This window comes from Coptis chinensis, chromosome 2 (assembly GCF_015680905.1).
Source record: "Coptis chinensis isolate HL-2020 chromosome 2, ASM1568090v1, whole genome shotgun sequence".
NCBI classification, from domain to species: Eukaryota; Viridiplantae; Streptophyta; class Magnoliopsida; order Ranunculales; family Ranunculaceae; genus Coptis; species Coptis chinensis.
In genome coordinates this window covers 4,996,283-5,008,894 of record NC_141457.1, presented here as the reverse complement: position 1 = coordinate 5,008,894, position 12,612 = coordinate 4,996,283, and the positions used below count along the sequence as shown (strand labels likewise).

At 38.8% G+C, this 12,612-nt stretch overlaps 1 protein-coding gene across 5 annotated transcripts; it reads left to right on the top strand.

Annotated features, from left to right (window-relative positions):
• Window positions 1–8,035: 8,035 nt before the first annotated feature.
• LOC147514484 (uncharacterized) lies at window positions 8,036–11,537 on the top strand. Of its 5 annotated transcripts, none has more exons than XM_086583375.1 (7): window positions 8,036–8,118; window positions 8,628–8,773; window positions 8,949–9,267; window positions 9,368–9,441; window positions 9,841–9,949; window positions 10,575–10,682; window positions 10,834–11,537. In XM_086583375.1, the coding sequence occupies exons 3-7, from the start codon at window positions 9,222–9,224 to the stop codon at window positions 11,451–11,453; spliced, it is 957 nt and encodes a 318-aa protein (XP_086439501.1). In that variant the 5' UTR covers window positions 8,036–8,118; window positions 8,628–8,773; window positions 8,949–9,221; the 3' UTR covers window positions 11,454–11,537. The 5 variants fall into 5 exon arrangements, with proteins under 5 accessions (XP_086439501.1, XP_086439507.1, XP_086439510.1 ...); XM_086583381.1 differs by having other exon boundaries at window positions 8,628–8,777; XM_086583384.1 differs by having other exon boundaries at window positions 8,628–9,267; window positions 9,886–9,949.
• The last annotated feature ends 1,075 nt before the right edge of the window (window positions 11,538–12,612 follow it).

The following is a 12,612-nucleotide window of genomic DNA, read 5'->3' as shown; positions in this document are numbered from 1 at the left end:
GTCTGCGATTGCCGGTTGCCTTTGATAATTGCTAAAATTGTGTGAAATCAACATAAGTTGGATCAAATTGGTAGTTTTATTATTATTATTGTTGTTTTGTAGAATGGATTATAAAAAACACAGCTGTTGTAGAACCTCTTGTGAACAATACACAGTATTACACCAATGATTATATAGTTATATCATTATCCTAGGTTAGCTGAAGCTTTTCTAGTTTTATTTGATCTGAGTAATTCTATTACTAAGATTTATTTGTCCCGATGTCTTTCCTTCTACGAGAAGAAGAAAAGAGGCTTCTTCTCACCTCACTTGGTGACAATGTGTTGAGGGCACATAGTTGTGAGGAATCAAATTGTCCGGACTCCCTCAAACATTCTCCAAAGATGTGTTTCCAAGCTGCCCCATATGGTAGCACTTGTTCCAATGGGAAAATAAATACCTCTAGTAATCGTGTGGAGAAGCAAACTCGACATGTTGGCTCATGCAAATGCTTCATTACTTTTCTGCGAAGCTCATTCTCGTTCGGAAGTGACAAATACTTTAGCCGTTGAAAGAAAGTATATCTTAGAAAATGATCCCGAAGGATGTACTTTGTGCAATATGCAAGCTTTTTTCAAGCTTTTTTCAAGCAGTGATGTACTTTGTGTTGCATGCAAACAACTGCTATTCCGACCTGCAGTTCTTAATTGTGGGCATGGTAGGAACTTAGTTATGTAAAGAATCGCTATATATACCAGTGTACTACAATGACATGTATCATGTTGAAAGTCAAATCATCCTAATTTATCTCTTTTTGCGTCTATTGTCAATCTTGTATAGTTATACCAAGAAATGAAGCTCTTAGATGTCAACTTTGCCAAAGTTCACATCCTAAAGGAATACCGATTCAATGGCTCTTCTTGTGCTCTCCGACAATTTTAGCATTTTAATTTGTCACATCAAGTATCTCTATTAATAATCTAATGCAGAACATTGTCCCAATGTTATCTCTAATGTCCCAATGTTATCTCTATTAGTATCTCTAATGCAGAACACAAAAATCCCAATGTTATTTACCAAAACACAAAAATCTAATGCAGTACGCAATGTTTTTGCCAAAACACAAAAAATCTGTTTTTTTGCCTCTTGAACGGTGTGGTCACACCAAACGGTGTGGCCATATCGTTTGGATTTGAACTTGCAAAAAAAATGGCGTGTCTGTTAAGACTTTGTCCCAAACGGCATGGCGTGTCTGTTTGGACTTTGAACTTGCTTAAAAAATGGCGTGTCTGTTTGGACTTTGTCCCAAACGGCATGGCCAGACCGTTTGGACTTTGTCCAAAACGGCATGGCCACACCGTTTGGCCTTAGTTCCAAACGGTGTGGCCATGCCGTTTGGGACAAAAAGTCCAAACGGTCCAGCCATGCCATGCGTTTGACAAAGTCCAAACAGACACCATTTTTTGCAAGTTCAAAGTCAAACGGCATGGCGCAACCGTTTGTCCTTAGTACCAAACGGTGTGTCCATGCCGTTTGAGACTAAGGCCAAACGGTCCGCCATGCCGTTTGGACTTTGAACTTGCAAAAAATGGCATGTCTGTTTGGACTTTGTCCCAAACGGCATGGCCACACCGTTGACACTAAGGCCAAACGGTGTGGCCATGCCGTTGGGACAAAAAGTCCAAACGGTTCCGCCATGCCGCTTGGACTTTGAACTTGCAAAAAAAATGCGCGGTTCTGTTTGGACTTTGTCCCCAAACGGCATGGCCACACCGCTTTGGCCTTAGTTCCAAACGGTGTGGCCATGCCGTTGGGGACAAAGTCCAAACGGTCTCGCCATGCCGTTTGACTTTGAACTTGAAAAAAAATGGTTTGTCTGTTTGACTTTGTCCCAACTTTGTCCCGCATGGCATGGCCACCGCTTTGGCCTTAGTACCAAACGGTGTGTCCATGCCGTTGGGACTAAGTCCAAACGGTGGCCATGCCGTTTGGGGACAAAGTCCAAACAGACATTACCCATTTTTTTGCAAGTTCAAAGTCCAAACGGCATGGCCGCACCGCTTGGCCTTAATTCCAAACGGTGTGGCCATGCCGCTTTGAGACTAAGGCCCAACGGTTCGCCATGTCGTTTGGACTTTGAACTTGCAAAAAAAGAGTGTCTGTTTGGACTTTGTCCCAAACGGCATGGTTAAAACCGTTTGGACTTAGTCCCAAACGGCATGGCCACACCGCTTGGTACTAAGGCCAAACGGTGTGGCCATGCCGCTTTGGGACTAAGTCCAAATGGTTTGGCCATGCCGTTGGGGACAAAGTCCAAACAGACACGCCATTTTTTTATCCAAATTCAAATCCAAACGATATCGCCGCATTTAAGTCCATATCGTTGATGTTGATGTTTTGGCAATTTATCGTTTGGTTTGTTTGTGTTGATGTTCATTGATGATCATATGAGTTGAGGTAAATTTGTTGTTGACAAACGCTGGCATTATAATGGTGGTATAGTATCTGCATCAATACATCATATCAACTTACGGAACAAAATTGCAAGTGGGCACGCCAGGTAACAACAAGAACATTTATAATAAGCACATCAAAATGCTTTATGCAATCCCAAATATTATTGTTCAGATACAACATTTAAGCACATCGAATGAATTAGCAACAAGTATAGCCTGCCTGCACCTAGCTTTGGCTTGTTCAAGCCTTTCACTCCAAGTTTCAGCTCTTTCAACTTCTCCACCTTCTTTCAACACTTCGCTTCTTCTCTCGCTTTTTTCACGACAATTTCTCCCGCTATAGCTAATAACTCAATTTTGGTGCACTTTCTTCAATGGTGCATAGTCAAGGTGGCGTTGATATCGTGGCATCTTGTGGAACTGTGAGCGAAGAAAAACATAACCGCAGAGAATGATGAAAAGATCAAGATCGATTGATGCAAAGTCGAGGGGCTGAAACGAAATGATGAGATGAGTAGGCAGTATTTTTACCTAAAGCAAAGCTTTGCCTCCAGATTCTCCATTTCTCCTTGAGCCATACTTCTCTTTTCTACAATATCAATGAGATTAAACTCCGTCCTAATTAAACTCCCCAAATGTAACCTAAACCAGCAATATTAAAATTTGAAAATAAAAAGGGAGAAAGAAGTTATCAAAAAAAGCACCGGTCTATCATTATGATGTTTCCTATCTAGAGCCTAGCTAGCAGACAACATTAGATACTATCCAATGGAATGATGCAATGGAACACAACCCTCGACACAGTTCAACTTAACAACACTTGATAAAACTCTAACAAGGCTGCCATATCTAAACCACTCTTAACAAGTCCAGACATCAATGAAGTCCATGACGCGCAGATAAAAATATCATTAGAACTAGTGAACATTTAGAATCAAAGAGTTTTGAATAAATCTATACTTACAATCGATTGATTACGATTATTTTTCTCCCACAATTTCTCGAGTCATGGTTAGCAATCATTCCACATCCGTGACACTTTCTTCCCCAATTGTTTAGGGCTATCTCTTTGGGGATTTCCATCTATCCGCTTTCTTCTTCCCCTCCCCTTTTGTTTGAGAAATGTTGGGATTCAAAATCAATAGCTGAAATAAAGACCGAATTAAAATAAATATTTATATCAAATTAAACACCTAATTAAACACTAAATTTATATCAAATTAAACATTCAAATAAAAAAACTGTGATGTATTAACCGGAAGGTATCGGCTGCTCAGAATCGAGGCTCTCAAGCGAACTTCTCGCGCTCCTTTGTAGGAAGTCTCATTAAACTTTGAAATTTCAATAGCCATTTCACCAATCTTTTCAATAAAATATGAATAACCCTCAAAAGTATCGACGATTGTAAGCCACTTGAGAAGCAACCTTGATAGAATGAGCCACTCTCAAAGGTTCATTTGAGACATTCCCACCACAAATCCAAAGATCAAACTCCGCTCTATAAGTGTTAGACTTTTGCATCCACCGTCAATCTAAAATGGTTTGGAATCTCTTCAATCTCAGAATAAGATGAAAACCTTTTTAGATATGACCACAAAGCAAACCCATAAACCGAAAGTACTTGCATTCGCAGCCTCCCTCTAAGGTTCCTCTATCGAAACTCACTCTCCAAACTGAATTCTTCACGGGTCTCTCCATTTCACCATGTAGCTTCCGGTTCCCATACCCATCAATTTGTTCCCCATCAATTTTGTACTCCATCTTTGCCTTTTCTAGTTGCTCTTTAAATTTATTGAATATTGAGATCGATAGACCTTCGCGGCATGCATAAGGATGAAAGCATCGTTAGGGCACAATCCGCGAACTATGCTCTCGGTCGTAATCGAATCTCTTTCTTTCCTAGCAAGCAAAGTCAAAGACTTCTCATTACCATGTACAAACCGCATATAGCGTAGTCGCCGAATTGACAAACCGGTCATAATGAGCATTCATCGATTCACTTCGACCCGTGCATACATAAAGAAAAAGGTGCCACCGAGATAACAAGGAACCCATTTCTCCCGCATTGAATATATCTCTCTCTCACAACCAAGGATTTTCGACAACAACTCATACTTCTCAATGATTGTACACCATCTTCTCTCAAAATCAACAATCCTATACTGAAAAGAAATAGTGTTCTTCAACTCGTTACCAATGTCTCAAATTTGGTAAATGACATCTTCTCTTGAATTTCTCCATAATATGCCAAAGACAAGAACGATGACGAAGTATTAGGAAACACTTTGGCAATGGTCATTGTCATCGCTCTATCCCGGTCGCTGATGATTGCAGTTGGCGCGACCACCCATGGCTCGCAAGCCAGCCTTAAATAGCCATATGAATGTATCTTCGTCTCATCAAGCAACAATGCGAACCAAACTGAATCGACCGATAATGATGGTTGACTCCAAAAAAGGGGCAAAAGGCATGGAATATGCATTGGTACGATATGTGGTATCAAAAGACACAACATCTCCGAAATATTCATACCGCATCGAGACCTCCCATGAACCCGTAAAAAAAGTTCACCGCAGTCCCATTTTCATCTAAATCAATAGCGTAATAGAACCGGGATCCTCGGCACTCTTCTCGCATAAAATATTGCGGCCGCGGCGGTTGCATCACCTTCTTTAGGCATCTTTTCCTCGGTCAAACCATAATAATGGTTCCAACAATCTTTCTCGTAAACCCAACTTCCTCTCCATGGAAAACAGATGCCACTTTCCCAACGGATAAACCGTTATCACTAAATATCTCGGTCAAGCACTTCACCGCCCGGGCATATGTTTGTTAGTTTTCATGCAAATTCTCTTCGATGGGGTCACCGACCGTGACTATGGTCATTATGAGCAACGCCGACCTCATATATCTCTTCATGCATTCTTTTCTTAATACCTGAATTCTAGCTTGGCAACCACACCGGATAGTTGATTGATATTTCTTGATCGGACTTCATCTCTCTTAGAGTCTTAACCCCTTCACGTGAGCAAACCAAGAACAACCACTAACCAAATCCACCTGATTTTGTTGCTTAGAAGTCGTCCAACACGAAGTCTCAAATCCCTCTTGTTGACCATACTCTTTGTAATAAGTCTTTGCCTCGTCAATACTTGTAAAAGTCATTCCTATATAAGGAGCGACTAATGTTTGCGTGCCTTGAAGGGGGCTTTAGTAGACGAAGACCCAACCACGCCTTCTTCGATATTGATCGATGTCTCTCTCCATTTCTATAAATCGAAAAAATTAAAAATATAAATAACTTAAAACGAATAAAAATCCCAATGTACATAAACAAAGTAAATAACTTAAACATCTAAACTCCGACAGAGTTAACCAAATATGCTACTTCACCGAACTCTGTCAGAGTTCAAAACTCTGACAGAGTTCACCGAATATGTTAGTTCACCGAACTCTAACAGAGTTCAAAACTCTGACAGAGTTCAAAACTCTGAAAGAATACGGCATGAAGAATACGACAGAGTTCACCGAACTCTGAAAGAGTTCAAAACTCTGACAGAATACGGCATGAAGAATACGACAGAGTTCAAAACTCTGACAGAGTTCACCGAATATGTTACTTCAAACTTCGATAGAGTTCATCGAACTCTAACGAGTTCAAAACTCTCCGATGAATCACGGCATGAAGAATACGACAGAGTTCACCGAACTCGATCAATCACGACGAGTTCAAAACTCGGCGAGAGTTCACCGAATATGCTACTTCAACGAACTCGACAGAGTTCAAAACTCGAAAAAGTTCAAAACTCGACGAGTTCACCGAACTCGACACAGAGTTCACCGAACTCGACGAGTTCAAAACTCGACGAGAATCGGCATGAAGAATACGACAGAGTTCACCGAACTCTAAAAGAGTTCAAAACTCCGGACGAGAATCACAAAGATGAAGAATACGACAGAGTTCACCGAACTCGAAAGAGTTCAAAACTCGACGAGTTCAACTAACTCCCATGTAATCACGCATGAAGAATATGACAGAGTTCAAAACTCGACAGAGTCAAAGTTCACCGAATATGATACTTCACGAACTCGACAGAGTTCAAAACTCTGACGTATCACAAAGATGAAGAATACGACGAGTTCACCGAACTCCGGCGAATCTGACGAGTTTCAAAACTTTGACAGAGTTCACCGAACTCGATAGAGTTTTACCGAATATGCTACTTCAACGAACTCGACAGAGTTCAAAACTCGAAAAGAGTTCAAAACTCGATAGAGTTCATCGAACTCGACGAGTTCAAAACTCACGTATCACGGCATGAAGAATACGACGAGTTCACCGAACTCGAAAAGAGTTTTGAACTCGATGTATCTTACAGAGTTCAAAACTCGGCGAGTTCACCGAATATGCTACTTCAACGAACTCTGACAGAGTTCAAAACTCTGAAAGAGTTCAAAACTCTGATAGAGTTCACCGAACTCTGACAGAGTTCAAAACTCTGACAGAATACGACATGAAGAATACGACAGAGTTCACCGAACTCTAAAAGAGTTCAAAACTCTGACAGAGTTCACCGAACTCTGACAGAGTTCAAAACTCTGACAGAATACGGCATGAAGAATACGACAGAGTTCACCGAACTCTGAAAGAGTTCAAAACTCTGACAGAGTTCAACGAACTCTGACAGAATACGGCATGAAGAATACGACAGAGTTCAAAACTCTGACAGAGTCAAAGTTCACCGAATATGATACTTCACCGAACTCTGACAGAATACGGCATGAAGAATACGACAGAGTTCACCGAACTCTGACAGAATACGACAGAGTTCAAAACTCTGACAGAGTTCACCGAATATGCTACTTCAACGAACTCTGACAGAGTTCAAAACTCTGAAAGAGTTCAAAACTCTGATAGAGTTCACCGAACTCCTCGACGAGTTCAAAACTCCGGCGTATCACGGCATGAAGAATACGACAGAGTTCACCGAACTCTGACAGAGTTCAAAACTCTGACAGAATACGGCATGAAGAATACGACGTGAAGAATACGACAGAGTTCACCAAAATTGTCGCCGTCTTTAAACGAGGGTATTAATCATAACTATAATCATAGCAACCTAAATTAAATCAAAATTCAAGTTTTTATGGTATAATGACAATCCAAGTGTCAATTAAAGCATTATTAATAGGCAAGCACCATAACCAAATGTGCACTATAGTTGAAGTGCCAAATGATACCTGTCAGAGAAGAAGAAACCAAATGAAGAAACCTAATTGCCAAATGATGAGAAGAAGAAGCCGAGAGAGCCGAGCCGAGCCGTAGAGAGAGAATCTAAATTTCGGTTTTTTTTTTTGGTTAGATCGGTCTGTTTTTTTTGGTGAAGATCGGTTTTTTTTTTTTTTTTAGAAGATGATGAGGAAAATTTTGAAATATCGAAATATCGGTAAATATCGGTAAATTGGGTGAATTAGATCTTCAGATCTAGAGGGCGAGATCTGACGGCTCAAATGAAGAGTGAGATAAGGGTGGCACTCTAAGAGTGGCACCCTAGACAAACCGATATATATATATATATATATATATATATATTGAGAAATTCTTGAATTTGAATTTAGTTTTAAGCACCTTATTGCTCAACTTCAGATGGCTTCCAGCTTTGGAAAATATCTTAAGAAAGTGGTAATCTCATGTTTCTCCTTGATATATTCCTCTGAAGCAAAGTCTGGTTTTATCCCCTAATTAACTATGGAGATCGCCATTATAGTTGACTCTAGAAACATCATATGTTTTTTGCCCTAATTGATTATTACACATAAAACAACTTTAGTCTTACCACTTTCGAGGGTTGGTTAAGCACATTCAGTTGCAATGTAAAATGGAAGCACATAATCTTCAGCTGTCACGTTAGTCCAGACCTTTATGCTTAGCTTGGTGAAACATATACCCATGCGCCACCACTCTAACTTAGTCAATACACACAACAAAACAACATAAAATTAGTTTCTCAGTATGGTAAGAGATTGTTGTACTGTTGTTGACAAAATTAGATGGACGCATAAGATTTGTGATGCGAATTTGGAAGAGTTGGGATATGGTTTTCTTAATAACATTGATGTAGTATTATGAGGTTCAGCTGTATGTTGTAGCGATCTGTGATTTTTAATCAACTTTTATTTTCTTGCTGTCAGGTTGTCGAAAGGTACAAATTGGTAAATCCAAGAGATTTTTATTATCTGAATCAATCAAATTGCTATCAATTGGATGGGGTAAATGATTCTGAGGAATACCTTGCAACTAGGAGGGAAATGAATGTTGTTGGAATTAGCTCGGATGAGTAGGTTATTATTCCTAAGTCTCCAAGGGAAATAGTTCTAACTTATATGTTATGTTCCTCAAAGAAGGCAACGCCCCAGGACAAAGGCTCCTATTTTGAAGTATTTAGGTGCCATGACCCATTATTATTAAGGGTGTCTTCTGATTTGTTCTTCTCTTTCGTTCTTTAATTTCAGGATGCTATATTCTAAGTTGTGGCTACAATTCTCCATCTAGGGAACATTGAATTTATGAAGGGAACTGAAATTGACTCATCTGAACCGAAAGATGAGTCCATTTCATTCAAATGAAGTACGAACATTGTAGAATGCTTACTTCAAATTATAAGGGCAGCTATCTTTTTCATAGCACACTCTCTGGGGAATGCTATCTTTCTGTCGGATTTTTACTATTTTCATAAAAAAATAGTCAATAGTAAATGTGTCACAGGTCATGTACTCATCCACTAGATGGATGAAAAACAACTTCACCAAAACCAGTTTGCATATTGGCAAGGTGACCTTTTGGATTATACTTACAATTTGTTATGTTTTCTATATTTTATTTATGTTGCTAAATTATGTAAGCATGCATCCATTCCTTCTAATTGTTTCAGAAAAGAAGATGAGCAATTTGAGGGACGAGAGAAACACACTGTTTTTTATCCGATTCATTGAAGCAACATGTGAGGTATCTTCTCACTTTTTTTTTTTTTTTATCTTTTTACATATATTTACGATTTGTAGGAAATTATTCATGATCTATGTCACAAAGCAACATTGTCATCAATTGTCTCTAGGAAGCCTTCATAACCAATGTTTAAGCAATCACTATTAGTATTTAGTGAAAACATGGGTTATTTCATGACCGATGTTTAAGCAATTGCTATTTGTATTTAGTGAAAACACAGGTTATTCTTTCGAAATGATGCTCTCTGTCTTGATGGATTGTGAGAACACTTATGGTTGTGCCAGTAAAAATACAAACATTACATCTCATGTCCCACTTCTTAATTAATGCTATTTTCTTTTTCCATGACATTCAAGTAATCTGTCTCATGTGATAACCATATTTTGAACTGCTAAACAGGTTAGAAAGATTGTTGCGACTGATGCAGCCACTTCTAATCTTCAGTTTGCAGGTGAGGGTGATGTCCGAGTTAACACTAATGCACAAAGGTTTAGCTTCTCCCTAAATTGTGAGTGCTTTTGAATTAGTATTTTTTTTAAAGTTTGGTTAATGAGGTTTTCTTTTGATACCACCTATTGTTGTGTTAGCATTAACCCTTATATGTAGTATGGTAATGCAATAGCCCCAAAGACTTCTGCCATCCTTATGTATAAGATATGCATTATAGGATCTGTTGAGTAGGATAGGAATGTGATTTATAACTAGGTTTCAAGGGGTATGGTCTCCAATGATGTCCCATTGGCGAGGAATTCTCTTCCCCTTCTCTAAATTAGTCATTTAATTGGAATGTGACATAATTTGTTACAAACTCCACATCTTGATAAACAAAATAACCCTAAGACATTCATGAGGTCGGGGATCTAGAATGCCTCAAATATGATATTTAATTATTTTTAAAATAGGATTTTGGTTTTGCCAAAGATAGTCCCTGCTTTTATCAGAATTAACTTTGTTGAGGATATAAATCTTTTGTCTATTCAAAAAATTCGTTTGCAAAAGAGGTGGTCTTCCTTGCTAATTAAAAACAAATCTTAAGGTCTTGGTTCTCTGTTATGACTTAGACTAATAGATTTGTGGAAACTCATTCTCAGGTGTTATTATAAGTTAATATGCAATGTTCATTTTGACTTAAGGTGGAAAGATAGGGTTTGGCGACGTGATTTGGCGAGTGAAGAAGTTCAAACAAGATGGTCCTGCTCCTTATATCACTTTCGCATACCGCAGCGCTAATGGTGAACAAGGTAACCTTAGGATTGAGGTTCAGATATTTTAGTTATGAACTCTATTTCTGTCAGTTCAAAAACTCAACTTAGTTTTGGATTTAGTCAAAACTTAAAAGTTAATGTACATTTCTTATTTCTAAAGTTCTAATATATCAACCATGTAACACAGGATTCCCTGGTGTTGTTTCTTTTATCAGAACTTACATGCTCTATGGAAACCAAAAATTGAGTGTGATCATGAAAGCCAGAGCATTAAACAAGGCAACTCCAATTAATCTCGCTCAACACACTTACTGGAACCTTGGTGGTAATAACAATGGTGATATCCTAAAGAACAGAGTCCAGCTATTCGCCGCACACATCACACCCACAAACGACGAACTTATCCCCACCGGCAAGATCGACCCAGTTAAGGGCACACCCTTTGATTTCCTCAAACAACATACTATTGGTAGCAGGATCGACAAAGTCCCCAAGGGGTATGATATCAACTACGCAGTCAATGGGTCTAATGACCGCAAACTGAAGAAGGTGGCAAAGGTTCATGACCCCAAATTAGGCAGGTTGATGAAGCTGTGGAGTGATCAACCAGGTGTGCAGTTTTATACAGGAAACATGTTGAAAGATGTAAAGGGCAAAGGCGGTGTTGTTTACGGTCCTCATGCTGCACTATGTTTGGAAACACAAGGTTTCCCTAACGCAGTAAATCATCCCAACTTCCCTTCAGTGATTGTGAACCCAGGCAAACCATACACACATTTCATGTTGTTCCAGTTCTCAACCAAGTAAGAACAATGTATAGAGAGAGAAAAATGTAAAAACGTGATTAGGCAATCTACACTATGGAGAGTTTTTGACATTTTTCTTTATAAATGTCATGTTGTCATCACTTTAATAACATGTGTATACCTATTTTTGAATTCCAAAGTGTTCAAACAATTGATGTCAAATTAAATAGAGCGATTTACTGAAACGGAAAAAATTGACTTTGCTAATCAATATAGTTAAAACTAATTGGTAATTCAGAAATATAGCCTATGAAAAAACTAAATAGAGTGATTTACGAGAAATGGCTGTTTTCTTTGCCAATAGTGTCGGAGTCCTCAACCCATTAACTTCCTTGGCTCCCAAAATAGGTGTCATGGGCAAATATTATCACCCTGATATTCCAGCCCGAATATGGCGATATATCGATAATTGGTAAATAAGTTTGCACATTGCAGGTTTAAGGAGGGAAAAAGAAGGGAGAAGAAGAGGATGGACACGCGACAAGAAGTGATTGAACAAAGCTATTCTCAAAGTACTATAAAAGGACTGGAAAGGAGGAGATTCATTTATGGGAAAATCATTACATCAATCTGTAAAAACAAGAACGAGAGAGAGAGAGAGACAATTGTATCCGATACTGTTTAGTAATAACAAACTTTATTTTCAATTCGATCCAATTCTTAACCTTCATTTCTAGTAACTCGTTCTTATCAATCTTGATTAGTTTCTTCTGATCACTACATTGGCGCCGTCTGTGGCAAATACAAAGGCTGACGGGAAGAATAGCGACGCTCAATAGATTCATTTCCAGAACTTCTGATCGCTGTAAGCCACTTTTTATATTGCTTAAAAAGAATGTCAAGTTCTGTTGGAATGAGGAGTGTGAAAACGTATTTTCTGAATTAAAGAAATATCTGCAAGAAATGCCAACTCTAACAAAGCCAGATGAGGGAGAAAGTTTGCTTCTTTATTTGGCTGTATCAGATTTTGCTATAAGTTTTGTCCTTGTGTAGGTAGAAAGTGGATTGGAAAGACTAGTGTATTTTCAAAGTAAAACAATGCTCGAGGCTGAGACTCGATATTCGATGATAGAAAAGTATGTCTTGGCACTTTTATTCTCATCTCAAAGATTAAAGCCATATTTTCAAGCACATTCGGTGATGGTGATGACGAATCTCCC

What these genes read in the sequence shown, in the direction of transcription:
- LOC147514484 (XM_086583375.1), top strand. Translation starts at nt 9,222, where the DNA reads ATGGATGAAAAACAACTTCACCAAAACCAGTTTGCATATTGGCAAG. An exon ending in GTTTAGCTTCTCCCTAAATT is followed by an intron (nt 9,950 to 10,574) that starts GTGAGTGCTTTT and finishes TTTTGACTTAAG; the next exon opens with GTGGAAAGATAGGGTTTGGC. An exon ending in CAGCGCTAATGGTGAACAAG is followed by an intron (nt 10,683 to 10,833) that starts GTAACCTTAGGA and finishes CATGTAACACAG; the next exon opens with GATTCCCTGGTGTTGTTTCT.